This window comes from Pseudophryne corroboree, chromosome 1 (genome assembly GCF_028390025.1).
Source record: "Pseudophryne corroboree isolate aPseCor3 chromosome 1, aPseCor3.hap2, whole genome shotgun sequence".
NCBI lineage: Eukaryota > Metazoa > Chordata > Amphibia > Anura > Myobatrachidae > Pseudophryne > Pseudophryne corroboree.
The window spans coordinates 1,048,127,603-1,048,141,145 of record NC_086444.1 but is presented as its reverse complement, the minus strand read 5'-3'; the positions used below and the strand labels follow the sequence as shown (position 1 = coordinate 1,048,141,145).

At 40.2% G+C, this 13,543-nt stretch overlaps 1 protein-coding gene across 10 annotated transcripts in view; it reads left to right on the top strand.

Annotated features, from left to right (window-relative positions):
* Window positions 1–13,543, top strand: part of MICU3 (mitochondrial calcium uptake family member 3) — a 284,701-nt gene that overhangs the window by 219,317 nt on the left and 51,841 nt on the right. For 4 of the 10 annotated variants that reach the window (XM_063920851.1, XM_063920859.1, XM_063920853.1 and 1 more), the window contains exons 8-9: window positions 638–676; window positions 9,946–10,041. The exons of 2 other annotated variants lie outside the window; for them this stretch is intronic. In XM_063920851.1, the coding sequence (XP_063776921.1) occupies window positions 638–676; window positions 9,946–10,041 (135 nt within the window). The remainder of the gene's footprint in view (window positions 1–637; window positions 677–9,945; window positions 10,042–13,543) is intronic. 4 more of the 10 variants (XM_063920855.1, XM_063920857.1, XM_063920852.1 and 1 more) reach the window with 2 other exon arrangements.

Sequence of the window (13,543 nt, the reverse complement as noted above, 5' to 3'; positions counted from 1 at the left end):
ACAACTCAGTCTCACATAAATGCTCTAGGTTGTGTATGCAGGCCGCGATGAGACCCGTCCATATTCGGAATTACATGCAGCTCTGAATCAGACCTTTAGTGAGGTATAACCTCAGTCCGCTCAACTCTTTCCATGAGTTGCTGCAAATTCATTTATTTTCCATACAACAAGCACAATCATGAAAATGCAGGAATCTGGCGCCACAAAATAAAAGTATTTGTGCTGCAACTTTCTTCCTTTTCTGGTGTGTAAATAAACTCTGTTGTGTGATAGACTGTAAGGTCCAGTTAGGAAACACACAAATAGAAGCATCACAGGGCTGTACACTGTGCCATTCTTATATCACACTTAGTGAGTCAGTACTATGGACCTTGGGTATTTTGTAAAGATTATATTTCCACTGGTCTAGCAGAAGGCAGAAAGGAGTTGGGAACTTTAGTCAGAAATAGAATGTAGAACGTTTCAGTTACTGTATGTTGTAAATTGTTCTGCATCTGTCTGTTTTCTATTGTCTGTAAATATTGAAAGATGTGCATGCCGTAACCTATTCTGTTTGTCCTCTTTCCTTTTTATCTTGCTCTTCACGACTTGACTCTGAAATGTGACACATCACTTGGGCCTTGTTGGTGTATGTAAGCGTCTACAACTTTATGGATACCTTGCAACAACTAACGGTGTATGTACTTTAACATGCCATGTGCAATCTTTGCTTTTGAATGCTGCCAGTATTTACTAAAAAAGCTTCTCTAGTGCTGATAGAGTCACTGCTTTCCTGATGCTGCTACAAAAAAAAAAAGAAATCGCGTTTGTTAAACTAAATTGTTGATGTGACTTAACTGGAATTTAAAAAATGAAAATGAATGTATGTAATAGAAAAATATATAACAAGGAGTGACAGTACAATTTGTATTAAAATTACTAAATTGGGCTTGCCAAAGAGGAAATGATGCTTAATAGCGGCATATAATAGCGGCTTGAGGAGAGAGAGAGCGAGAGAGAGAGGCAAACTGTACAGCTCTCTAGCAGCCCATGTATTGTCGGGTTCAGTATGATTGACCATCGTTATCACTATACCGACGCTGAAATACCGATCTTTGAAATACCGACAGGGACGAAATATGTCCCCCCTTCCTCTCCCCTAGCCCCTAACCCTCCCTTCCCGCAGCCTAACCCCAACCTCTCCCCCCCCCCCCCGCAGCCTAACCCTAACACCCTACCCCTCTGGTGGCACATAAACCTAAACTCTCTCTCTCCCCGGCCCTAAACTGCATGCTATACTTACGGTCGAGATTCTGATTCTCGGGATTCCAGCTCTTGGAATTCCGGCTGTCGGGTTTCCAGCATCGGCCTGCTGTCCCTGTCGTGATTCTGCCATCAGCATTTTAATGGGCGTCGGGATTCCGGTGTCGGTATGCCGACTGCCGGGATCCCGATAGCCGGCATCCTAACAGCATCCCGTATTGCCTACCAGAGTGATAGCTTGTTTTTTTACTTGAGGGGGGGGGAGAGTGTGTTTATCTAAGCTGTATTTCTAGACGTTTATTTGAGTTACCCCTATAAACTGTAGCACAATTCCTGTTTTATTCCACTATAGGTCCAGCACAGTACTTGAATTTTTTAGTTTCTAAAGATTTAATCGCTTTTCCTAAGAAAATTCACTATCTTAGATTATCATTCTGATTAGCACTATTTAGTTTGAAACTAATTTTAAGATACTTTTACCAAATCGTCACATAGCACTTGGTAATGACAATTCCGCCAGGACGTGTGTAAATGCCCCAGGCCTGCTGCCACACGTTCCACAGATGTCAGAAGTTAGTGTTGTGTTCTTGCCTTTCTCTTTTCTCACTGGAGCATTCTTTACAGTCCTTTTTTAAGTGTTTTTGAAACCGGTATTTAATGAAGATATGTCAATATTTTTACTGCTGCTAATTACTTGTTATTTTTACACAGCAGTGTGCTCCCTCATTCAGGATGACATGGGTAGAATAGGAGACGTCCATCTTACCTGTTTCCCACACAGATCTTTATTTATGTTATGATTTCTGTACTTACTTTCCTACAGAATCACAACATTGGTAGTGCCCAATTCCAAGCCGATATATATTTAAATTTGCACAAATCTACTTATGAGAGAAACATTGAGATGTGAAGCATGGTGATAAGATAGAACCCCTAACATTATCTTAGTTAGAAAATAAAAAAAGATGCATAACTTCAAATATTCATAGTTTTACAATGACAGTCCTCTCATCTCCTGAGGTGGTCACCAAATGCCCTGCTCCTATGACACTTTGATGTCCTGGGCAAGTCATGGTAAGGCAGAGTATTGCCGCAGTGATGGGGAAGGGAATCGATGCTCTCTCTTTTCAGGCTTCCCCAGAGAGGGAAAGGATGACAGGGCAAACAATGCCTTCCTTCTGCATGTTCTGGATTTGGTTATTACAAAGCAAGATACGTAAATTTAGGTTTGGAGCTTTTTCACACATGGGGTCTATTCAATGCCTGTTGGAGACTATCCAATGGAAAGGATCCGACAGTTTAGTATTCAATTTGCGGGCAATTTCACAAAGTTGGATTGACATTGTCGGGAACGGGGCAAAAAACTGTCGGAATCGACCGCATAACCGACAAAACACGTGGATCGGCATGTTTTCCGACAAGTTGGATTTTAAAAAAAGTTGGCAAAAAGGCACTATAATTGAAAAAGTCCAATCCAAATTCTGCTTAAAAAAGTCAGAAAGTGCAGTTGTTCCGACTTTTTTAAAATTCAGACAGAAATTGAATAGACCCAGTACCACAAAATTATTGGTACTTTCCTTAGGATACTTTTGCGTAGGCACACTTTATATTATAAAATACATTAATAGATGCATAAATACCAATGTAATAAAATGTACAGATGTGACACATGAAATAAACACAGTTTATTGTCCCTTTTTATGACCAATATTTTGAGAACATGTACGAGTTGAAATGAATATAAGGGATGGCCCAATGGCGATAGTAGCTGTTCACATTCTCATCTCAAAGGTCTGTTATGCAAGTAGACAACAGATTAGCCCACAGAGCAACTGATATTTTGTGTTATCATGCACCTAATTTCCAACAGGCATGCCTGATTTTACACAGTTTGTACTTATTTATATTTCAAAATGGCAGCTTTCAGGGGGGGCACAAAGTTCAGCTTGCTCTGAATGGAGGAACTGTCTGAATCTAAGGAGGCGATAGGCTAGACACATTTCTATACTCCATTTTACACCGCACAAAATACCTAAATAAGATGCAAGGAAAGCAGGAACAAGAGTGTACCCTGCACCGTAGCAAGGAGTGTACCCTGGTTTGCAGTTGTCCCACCACAAACGGGTTTATTTTTTAAATGTCACTGCAGGTGGAAACCTAGACCTTCAAATTCCAGGTGCACTTTATACGGACAACACTTTTCAAGGTACATCTATCTACCAGTGTTATAGAAGCATCCAAATGTATGTAAGACATAAATAAGGCTAAACTGAGGCCTACTTTTGGTAAGAAAATATAACAAAGGAGATGGTGTTAAAATATCTGCAATCCCACAACAATAGGTGCAGATTCATTTTTTTGGGCAGAGTTCCCAAGAAAATAAACCGAATACTTCTATACACGATGCAGACAATTAGTTGCATTTGCTCAAAATATGCCTTGCATGTTTTGTGTCAGTAAATTATCGTTAGGGACTTGGGATGTAGAACAGACCTTCACAGAAGTATGGCAGCATGCACTGAGTTTACAGAGCTGTCCTGATATTAAAAAGGGGACACAATAGTACACTTCACCATCCTCTACAGCGTATCAAAGTGTTTACAAATATTTTGATTGAAAATCATTTATAGATTGTAAACTGCACTTTCTAGCTACAAATATAGGCATATGTAGAAATACACAGTATTACTCAAGCTTAGTGCTTGTAGTGGTTACAATCAGAATGTCAATATATAGTGAGCAAGGCCGGGTACTGTAATGGACGTGACCTAATCATGGATGTGTGGCCATACCCCCTACAAAAAACATAAGTGCTGCCTGTGCTGTTCGCCCCTCAGCCAGGGGTAGATTCATGGGGGAGGCAATCAGTGCGATCGCTCCCCTTGCACATCATGCAGGGAGAGGAGACTGCTGCTGCTCAGTCACAGCAACCTCCATGGACCTACTGCAGCCCAGCACGCAGCAGCGTGTGCTGAGCCGGGGAGGGAGGCTGTTGTCACTGACAGGTATAAAGTGGGAAGGGGGGGGGGGGAGTGGTGTAATTATTTACCCAACCTACTCCCCCCCTCAGCATTTCTGCTCTTAGTACATATACAGTATATAACAATGCGAGTATGTTCACTTTGCCAGTTCAACAGGTATTGGTGCTTACCCCACCTTCTAATTCATCCCTAGCTGTGCATCTATCCCACAGCCTATCCATCCACTTGGATCACCAATGACTAATGATGAGACTGCATTTACACAATGGATGCCTGTACTGGTAACAGGTGCACTGTTATAGATTGTAGAAGGACACTTGCACAGGCAATATACAGCATAATACTGTACATAGCTGATAACACCATTTTATTACTAGATAAGATTAAACTCATTTATTCCTCATTAAAACCAGTTGGCCAACGGACCTCCAGGCATTGCTATAATGTATTGTCAGGTGTGCTCCCCGTGTGTACAGGGTAATCCGGCATGTGTTGAGTATTATTGATATCCAGAAGTAGAAGAATGATACAGTAAAAGACACATTTGTTTAGCTACAAACAAAGAAAAAAAAGACATGTACCTGTTTCTTCAATAAGGAATCCTTTATATTATCTGTTCAATAGGTCTCTTTGTGATCTTAGCTACACTGCACACACCGGCTTTCCCAGTGCTTGTAAGTAGCTACAAAGTGGTGTTCGGTGCCACAGGATCATGTAGTTGTCAGGAAGCCAGAGCGGTAATGTGAGTGCCTTTTGTTCCCATACTGCGCACTTCTGCCTTCTCCATACAGATGTCCTAGAACTTCTCCCAGATCATGGCTATACTTGTGCTCCGTGTACAGCCCTGAAATACTACACTACTATGGCAGCATTGCCAGGTCTGATGTTTTATAAGGTTTTACAAGGTCTGATCCTCTATAATTCTTTCCCTATTCAACTTGCTCAAAATGGTAATCTGCCCATACCTTAGTTTCTATACAATTTACTGTAACTTCTCATTGCATTTACTAATTAAAAAACTTGCATAGATCTGGGTATATTTATTGTAGTTGTTTGTGAGGAGTTGCCATATACCTGGTTAATTTGGTCAAATGTACCTATAGCTATATATATGGGCCCAGACTGATTACTTCTAACCAAATAAATAGTGATCTCTGTGATCTAGCAGGTCCATAAATATGGCTGTGAAATTATGACATCGGCATATACCCAACAGAAGGTATGGGCCCCAATCAGTTCCATGTACTTGGTCTATCCTCAGAGTAAGTCATCTGGGCACTTTGCCCCTTCTTATGTGTGACTAGATTGACCAAAGCTTGAGTCAAATGCCCAGCTCTCTATATGCACACCTGCTTTAGTCACAGACTAATCCTTTTCAGTCAAAGCAGCAGCAGCAGTGATATCTACAGCTATAAATACCAAATTAAGCTTTATCAGGGTTATATACTAACCACAGAATATGAGGAAGTGGAGTCTGTTTAACGTGCTGCTCCTGTATAGCCTTCTGCTTAGGCAGGGGCTTGTCTTAGTTCTGCTTGTGGGAAGAACATTCATTAAAATGTTCTGCCCATCTACAGCATATGCAGATTTACATCTTCGGGTGATGTTGTGTATGGTGGAAAATGTAATTTCTTTACTTTAAACCCTTCCTTCTGTCACTTTATAATTACACTTATCATGAATTACAATTTTTATATTTGGATCCTTAAATATATTATGACTTAAGTGATAGTAAGGGACATCATGTCAGTCTTTATTTCATGTGTCACATTTATACTGGATAGCACTAGAAATGTCTGTATAGTTCACCTCGTTGGTGCAAAAGACGTTCTGTTGAAAGCACATGTATTTCCGCCACCTATGAGGAACTGCAAGAATCATACTACTACTACCAGTTATTTATATAGTGCACATATATTCCGCAGCACTTTACAGAGAATATTTGGCCATTCAAATCAGTCCCTGCCCCAATGGTGTTTACAATCTATATTCCCTACCACATGTACACACACACACACACACACACACACACACACACACACACACACACACACACATTCCCACTAGGTTTAATTTTGTTGGGAGCCAATTAACTTACCAGTATATTTTTGGAATCATGGGTTTATTTTGTAATTTTCCTCCACTATTTTCCCCTGAAACAAATTTAAATACCGCATCCTACAACATAAAGATTTTTTTTACGTATGTTTGTTCAGTAAGAGGCGCAATTTTGAACAAAGCCAAATTTACCAACATTTTTGTCTTCTGCGGACGCCCATTTTGAAATATACTGCCATGTGTTCAGTCATTTAAACTGTAAACATGGCAACAAACTCAGGTGGCTGGTTGACATACCTAACGAAGGGGCCCACTTATCAAAAAGCTCCCAACTGTCACTTTTCTTTTTTAAATTGAGTATTATTTTATTATTTTCCAATACCAACATACACAAAAACAAACATTTAAAACCATATTACATTTTACAAACATCCAATATACAATAGTGATACAGTATATTGCATTTTATCCTGGACTTACAGCATCACTAGCCATTTAACATATTCTCTCATTTTACAAAATTACTTTCTCTAATTATCTACATCTGTTTGAGCAACAAATTATACTACCTACCAAGGACGTAGCTACCATAGGTGCAGGCAGTGCAGCTGCTATGGGGCCCAGAGCTGAGAGGGGCCCACCTTCCCTGTCACAGTTACTTGTGTTATGTACATTTTTCGCCATTGGGTGGTACGTAGGGGTCATTTCAAACTTTTTCTTTGGGGCCTGCAATATATCTAGGTATGCTACTGGACCTGCTCATTGTAGTGTGGTATAAAATGAACTGGAGGGCATTTTAATGTTATATAATATGAATCGGGGCACTGTAATGAGGCACAATATGAACAAGGAGCACTATATATCATAATGTGATTTGGGGTTACTGTGAGGCATAATGTGTACTGGCAGCTCTGAAATGTGACATAGAGTAAACTTAAGCACTACTGCGATTCATAAAAGAAACTAGGGCACTACTATGGGGCATAGCATTAAATAAGGCTCTACTATGGTTCAGTAAATGAACTAGGGCACTATTGTAGGGCATAAAATTTACGGCTGCAGAGAAGTGATTCTCTAGAAGCATTGGGATGGGGGCCCCTTCAAAATATTGCTATGGGGCCCACAAAGTTCTGGCTACGCCCCTGCTACGTACTGTATATTTTCAAACCCATGACAGGAGCTGAACACATGACAGGAGCTGATTGGCGGGAGAAGCACCATTTATCATACGCAACGAGTTTTATAATTCACAATGAGTTTTATCACTTGTTAATAAATGAACCTCTAAATTTCTAGATATTGAAGCATTACGTAATATGTTTTGTTTCAGCTACATGTAAAATAAAGCGATTGTTTCAAGAGTAACATTTGGTGGCACATGCTCAGCTACACTTATACACGTAACTAAACAGTACATTTGTATTTTTTATTAACAAGACATCTTCAGTGTTGTAATATTACTTGTTTTTACTGAGCACAGTAATTCTCTAGTATTTAGTCATATTTATTATTGTTAACCATTTCTACTAACACAATAACTACAGTCAAACCAGAACATTTAACATATTTCCACATTCCTCTTTCCCAGGCTTTACTAATCTTTTAAATAACACACATGCTTTCCTCCCACATTTTTGGGGGGAATATAGTACAATGCAGACTTTTCATACACTTCCATAGAGGTTCTCATGTTTGAGATACCTGCGGAAATATCTGATCTAACAAAAGACTATTTCATAGGGCTCCTCATCCATCATTACATTTTTACATACAGATCCATCGATAGAGGCCTTAGGTCTACCTGCTATTATTTTCAATGGTCGGAATAATAATAATGTAGTAATTTTAACTCAACACAGAACAACCACTGTGACATTTCCTGGCATATTGCACGGCCATCAGATGGAATGTTTATTGTCAGTTATTCTATGAAGCCCATTGCATTGACCATATTTTATATATAAAATAATGAATTATGATTATTTATTAAAAGGCTACATTCTATGCACAAACAATATATTTGTAATACTGTAACATTAATATATGCAAAAAACTCCTTTAGAATATATTGGAAGAGCAATAACATCACTTCTGTAAAATATATATGCATATTTAGTGAGCTGTGATCACATGACTCTTTTATAAAGTATTCTGTGATATGATTGGTGAGTCACACAGGGCATTTCATTTTACACAAACATGCCTATTTTCCCGCCTGTCACATAATAAAGAGCACCGTCTTACCGGGGTTTCAGACTGCCCATGCAAGTTGCACCTATTAATGCTGAATTGAAAGTCCGTCTAGAAATGTACATAGTGCAAAGAGTGAACATATCACTATGTATTATAGCCTGCTAACATTGTAAGACCATCCTCTTGAGTAATTCCAGTCTGCCTCATTTATGCCTAAAATACTGTGCAGTTAAGTTTTATTTATGGCTTAAATTATGAGCATGAAGGAACAATGAGACTGTGTTTACCCTATATAATATAATAATAATATACCTGAGAGAATAGTGATATAAATACATGCAAAAGTAACATTTTCCACATAAAGTCTAATTAAATCCAAAAATCCCAATATCAGTAACCCCAATTTGACCTAATATAAAGGCAACACTAATAAATTAAGTATTACCAGTTTGTAGGATCAGTTTGCAAACAGCCTATCAGAAGCAGCTAGATAGTGGTTTTCTTCATCACCTCGTGTCTTACACCAAGTCTCATTAGGTAGCACCTCTAGGGGACTGGCTATACATACTTGCACATGTCCTTTCTGGACTGAGCTCTCTCCACACCGAAGTAGCAGTCTTTCTAAGCTGCATACAAATCTAGATACAGATTCATTTTGGGATGCGTGTGCAGAATGGAAATCCGTACATTTGCACTGTAATCTTCATAAGGCACTGATCTTGGGAGAGAGCAAAGAGCCTGAGTAGACTTCAGCATGGATCGTAGATGTCCGAAAAATCGCACATCTACGATCCATTACACTGACATGCGGGGGGATACCCAGCACAGGGCAAGTCCCCCCCGCATGCCGGATCCAGCATTCCCCCCCTTCCCCCACACACATGCGAAAGCATTGCATGGCAGCAATGCTTTCGCATGTTTAGGGTAGCCCTCTGCCAACGCAGCCTAGCTGCTAAGGCAGACGGCTTCCTGCCATGTTTCGGGTCGCAGAGGTTGCGTGTGACGTCATGCAGCCGCCGCGTCCTGCCCTGAAAACCATCCGGACGCTCTTGCGTTGTCAGGACCACGCCCCCCAATGCCGCCGCAACACCCCCACCCACCCCACAAACGCCTCTGCCTGCCATCAGGCAGAGGCATTCCAAATGTGAGATGCCGTCGCATCTCACAGTGTGCGCACGCGCAGTGCGGCTTCTGCGCGTGTGCACACTTCACAGGGCATCAGCATGCGAGCGCTGCCACAGCACAGTTCCATGCCGACTTAGGCCCATAGTTCACTGGGCTACGTCATGCAGCAAAACATTATTTGGAAACTATTCATTCTTATTTAAAACCGTAATAAAGTATACATATTTTAAAATGTATTCTTTAATAAAGTTTCTAGCTTCTTGTGTTATATCTTTATGGCTAATTTAACAATAGAGCTGTTTAAGTATGTATTTCCAAGTATTTGTGCTTCTTAAAACTTTTGCAGGTACTTAAAACAGATGCACAAGAGCATGTCTCCAGGAGCTATTGGGATACACTGAGGCGTAGCACGAGCCAAGCCCTCTTTTCGGACCTTGCAGAGGTACAATAAAACCTCTTTGGTCCAAGAAACATTTGTTACAGTATGTTACATCTCATAACCTTCATTATCACACATTCTCAGTGTTATTTGCAATCTTAATTTACATCCATTTTCAGTATGTTATTCTTTTTATTGTTTTTTTTTCTTACAGCAATGTTGTATTTCAAATACTCTCTTTTATTGCTTTCTTTATAGTAAAACATGTATTAACAGTTTCAGCGAAATGCAATACATAGTGTGTTTATATATATATATATATATATATAAAATTTCATTTTTTTCAAGTTGAGTATCCCTTCTCTGAATGTCCGATTTCCAAAATGATCCAAAATCCGCAATTTCTTGAGCACCGACTGAGATAGTGACACCTTTGCTTTCTGATAGTTCAGTGTACACAAACTTTGTATCATGCACACATTTATTTAACAAATTGTATAAAATTACTTTCAGGCTTCATGTATATGGTGTATATGAAAAATAAATACATTTTGTGTTTAAACTTGTGTCCCACCCCAAGATATCTGATTATGTATATCAAATATTCCAAAAGCTGAAAAAATCAAAAATCTAAAACATTTCTAATCCCCAGCATTTCAGATAAAGGATACTCAACCTTTGTATGTGTGTTTGTCTGTGTGTGTCTGTGTTTTGAGTAAGTTATTTGTTTAAATGTAATTCTTAAATGTATGCTATTTTTTTCCCTTAGAAGCCATAAAAATACAAATATTTGCAGACTATGTTATTATGGATAGAGTCATATGGATTACAGAATGTGCACTGTCATTTTGATTTACCAATGTAAATCATTCTGTATTAAAAACTGTACAACTGATGCTAAATATATAATGCCACAAAAATAATGAAAGTATCTTGTGATCATGGTATTAACATTTTGCGGTCATATCCTGGCATATTGGTATTCCTGTATTCGTGGGTGTGCATTTTCTTCCTTCTACTGTATGTACCATTTCCCCAATGCACTGCATCTGATAATAGGAATAGCTGGTTGTGATTGTACTTCGTGTACTCCGTTGCTGATCTTTCCACTAACTGTCTGCCCTGGCAAACGCCAATATTCTAATTATGCTTTCCACCCATCTTCATTCACACTTAAAGTATGTCTTTTATTTTTCTAATGTAGAGCTTATTAGTGAACCAGAGAGTGAATAACAGAGTCATATACAGATGTGTCCACTTACATCTATCCTCCTGGCACGTAAAACTGCCCTTCTGGTCCTGCCATGCCGTGGTGTGTCTTGGTAGCGCCCAAACGTCTTTTTGTGTAACCTTTTTCATTTTAGAGTCTTATTCGCAAAACTAATCTGCATACAAAATGTTCCGCTACAGCGTTTTCCTAGAAAAACAATGTAACATAGCATTTTGTATACAGATACAGCCATAGACGCACACAGACTATAGGCATGCCGATATAATTTCAATTAGCAGAATCTGCTTGTGCGTTTTTTTCGAATAAGACGCAGTTTTTGGAAAAAAAGACACCCAATGTTAACAGAGTTGCACGAGACCTGTCGGCTCACTCACGTCAGGCATCTCCCACTGCGTGACATATTGAGGCAAGATGTATGAGGACACATTTGTAGGCCAGTTCAGGACTAAAAATACAGAATGCAGACAGCAGATTGTTTACAATACAGGAAATGGACAGCTGCTAATTATTCTGGCAGTAACCATACTCAGAGACAGCATAGATTGGCTGGACAAGCACCCAATAAGTAATTACTATACAGTACTTAGATCAATGAATGACACCTACAGAATATAACCAGGGTCTCACATGACATCATCATTGATAATGCGCATTAAGTTGTCACACTGATTAAGCAGCACAATGGTGTCTTATTATTCTATGCATGTGCACGTTAGATGCTTACAGATTAGTTTAGTTTATCAGATTCTCTAAAATACATACCACCAGAGGTGGCTCCTGCCTTTTTTGGGGAGAGGAGAGACCTGGTCCTGATGCCTGCGCTAGGAGCTGTCAGGTGCTGGGACCTGCACATGTGCACAAGCAGCAGCTTGAGTAAGCATGCACAAACCCAAGGCTTCTATGGACTGCATCGGCTGCAGCCCATAGAAGCTGGATTGGGCTGACAATCAGACAAGGAGTGGCTTCCTACAGGTAGCCAGCTCTCTGCTAATTGCAGTCCGGTCTGGCAGTCCCAGAAGGAGGAAACACCTCTCAATAGGACTGCCTGTCCTGCAGGTGACTGGCAGGTAGGGCTTCCAATAGGAAGTCACTGCCAGTCACAGTGAAGCCACTGAGCCAGTGCAGTCACGCAGACTGGAACTGGCTCAGCTGAGCTCACTGAAGTGGCAGATTTTAGTGGCGGTGCAGCAGTCCTGCAGCCTATAGGTAATATCCGCCACTGTGTACCACACAGTGGTTATCTATAATAGGGGGATCCAGGGGGACCCACACACACACCCTGCACCCATTTCTTCAGTACTTTCCTCTCCAGAGTCCTATTTTTTATGTGTTAGATAGCGACCACCAACCAACTTTAGTCATAGCTCTCCAGTCATAATACTGTTAGAATAAAAGAATTCCCCAGGCCTTAACTGTACCTGTATACAATATATAATTATGCTGCAGTTACATCACTAGAATGGCGTGGAAATCCAATCAGTGGAAGATCTGCATTCATGAACAGGGAATTTCTGTGTACTCTATATGGAGCATATTGGAGTATATTATATATTATCAGAGAGCGCTTGTAGCTAAATATATCAAATTTATTACATATATAACACAATAAAATAAAATAAACACATGTACACATAAAAATTAATAATTAATTAAAAAATTCCCCCTGCTGCAGCGGATTGAGTTTAACCGGATGCTTATATTATGTCCAAGTTAAAGTGCTTATTGTGACCTTATTCTCAGTAAAGAGTCCTGAACAATATGCAGTCCTTTTTAGGAACAGTTGATTACTTTCCTACTGTAAAATCTTCAACACAGACAAATCCGTCTTAAACTCACTAGGGCTACATTCAAAGAATTTAAGATACTTGCTTTCTCTTACGTCCTAGTGGATGCTGGGGACTCCGTAAGGACCATGGGGGATAGACGGACTCCGCAGGAGACATGGGCACTAAAAAGAACTTTAGATATGGGTGTGCACTGGCTCCTCCCTCTATGCCCCTCCTCCAGACCTCAGTTTGATACTGTGCCCAGAGGAGACTGGGTGCATTACAGGGAGCTCTCCTGAGTTTCTCTGAAAGAAAGAATTTTGTTAGGTTTTTTATTTTCAGAGAGCCCTGCTGGCAACAGGCTCCCAGCATCGTGGGACCGAGGAGAGAGAAGCAGACCTACTTAAATGCTAGGCTCTGCTTCTTAGGCTCCAGAGGGAGTCGGAACGCAGGTCTCCCCTCGCAGTTCGTCCCGGAGCTGCGCCGCCGTCCTCCTCACAGAGCCGGAAGATAGATGCCGGGTGAGTATGAGAAGATAGAAGACTTCAGAGGCGGCAGAAGACTTCAG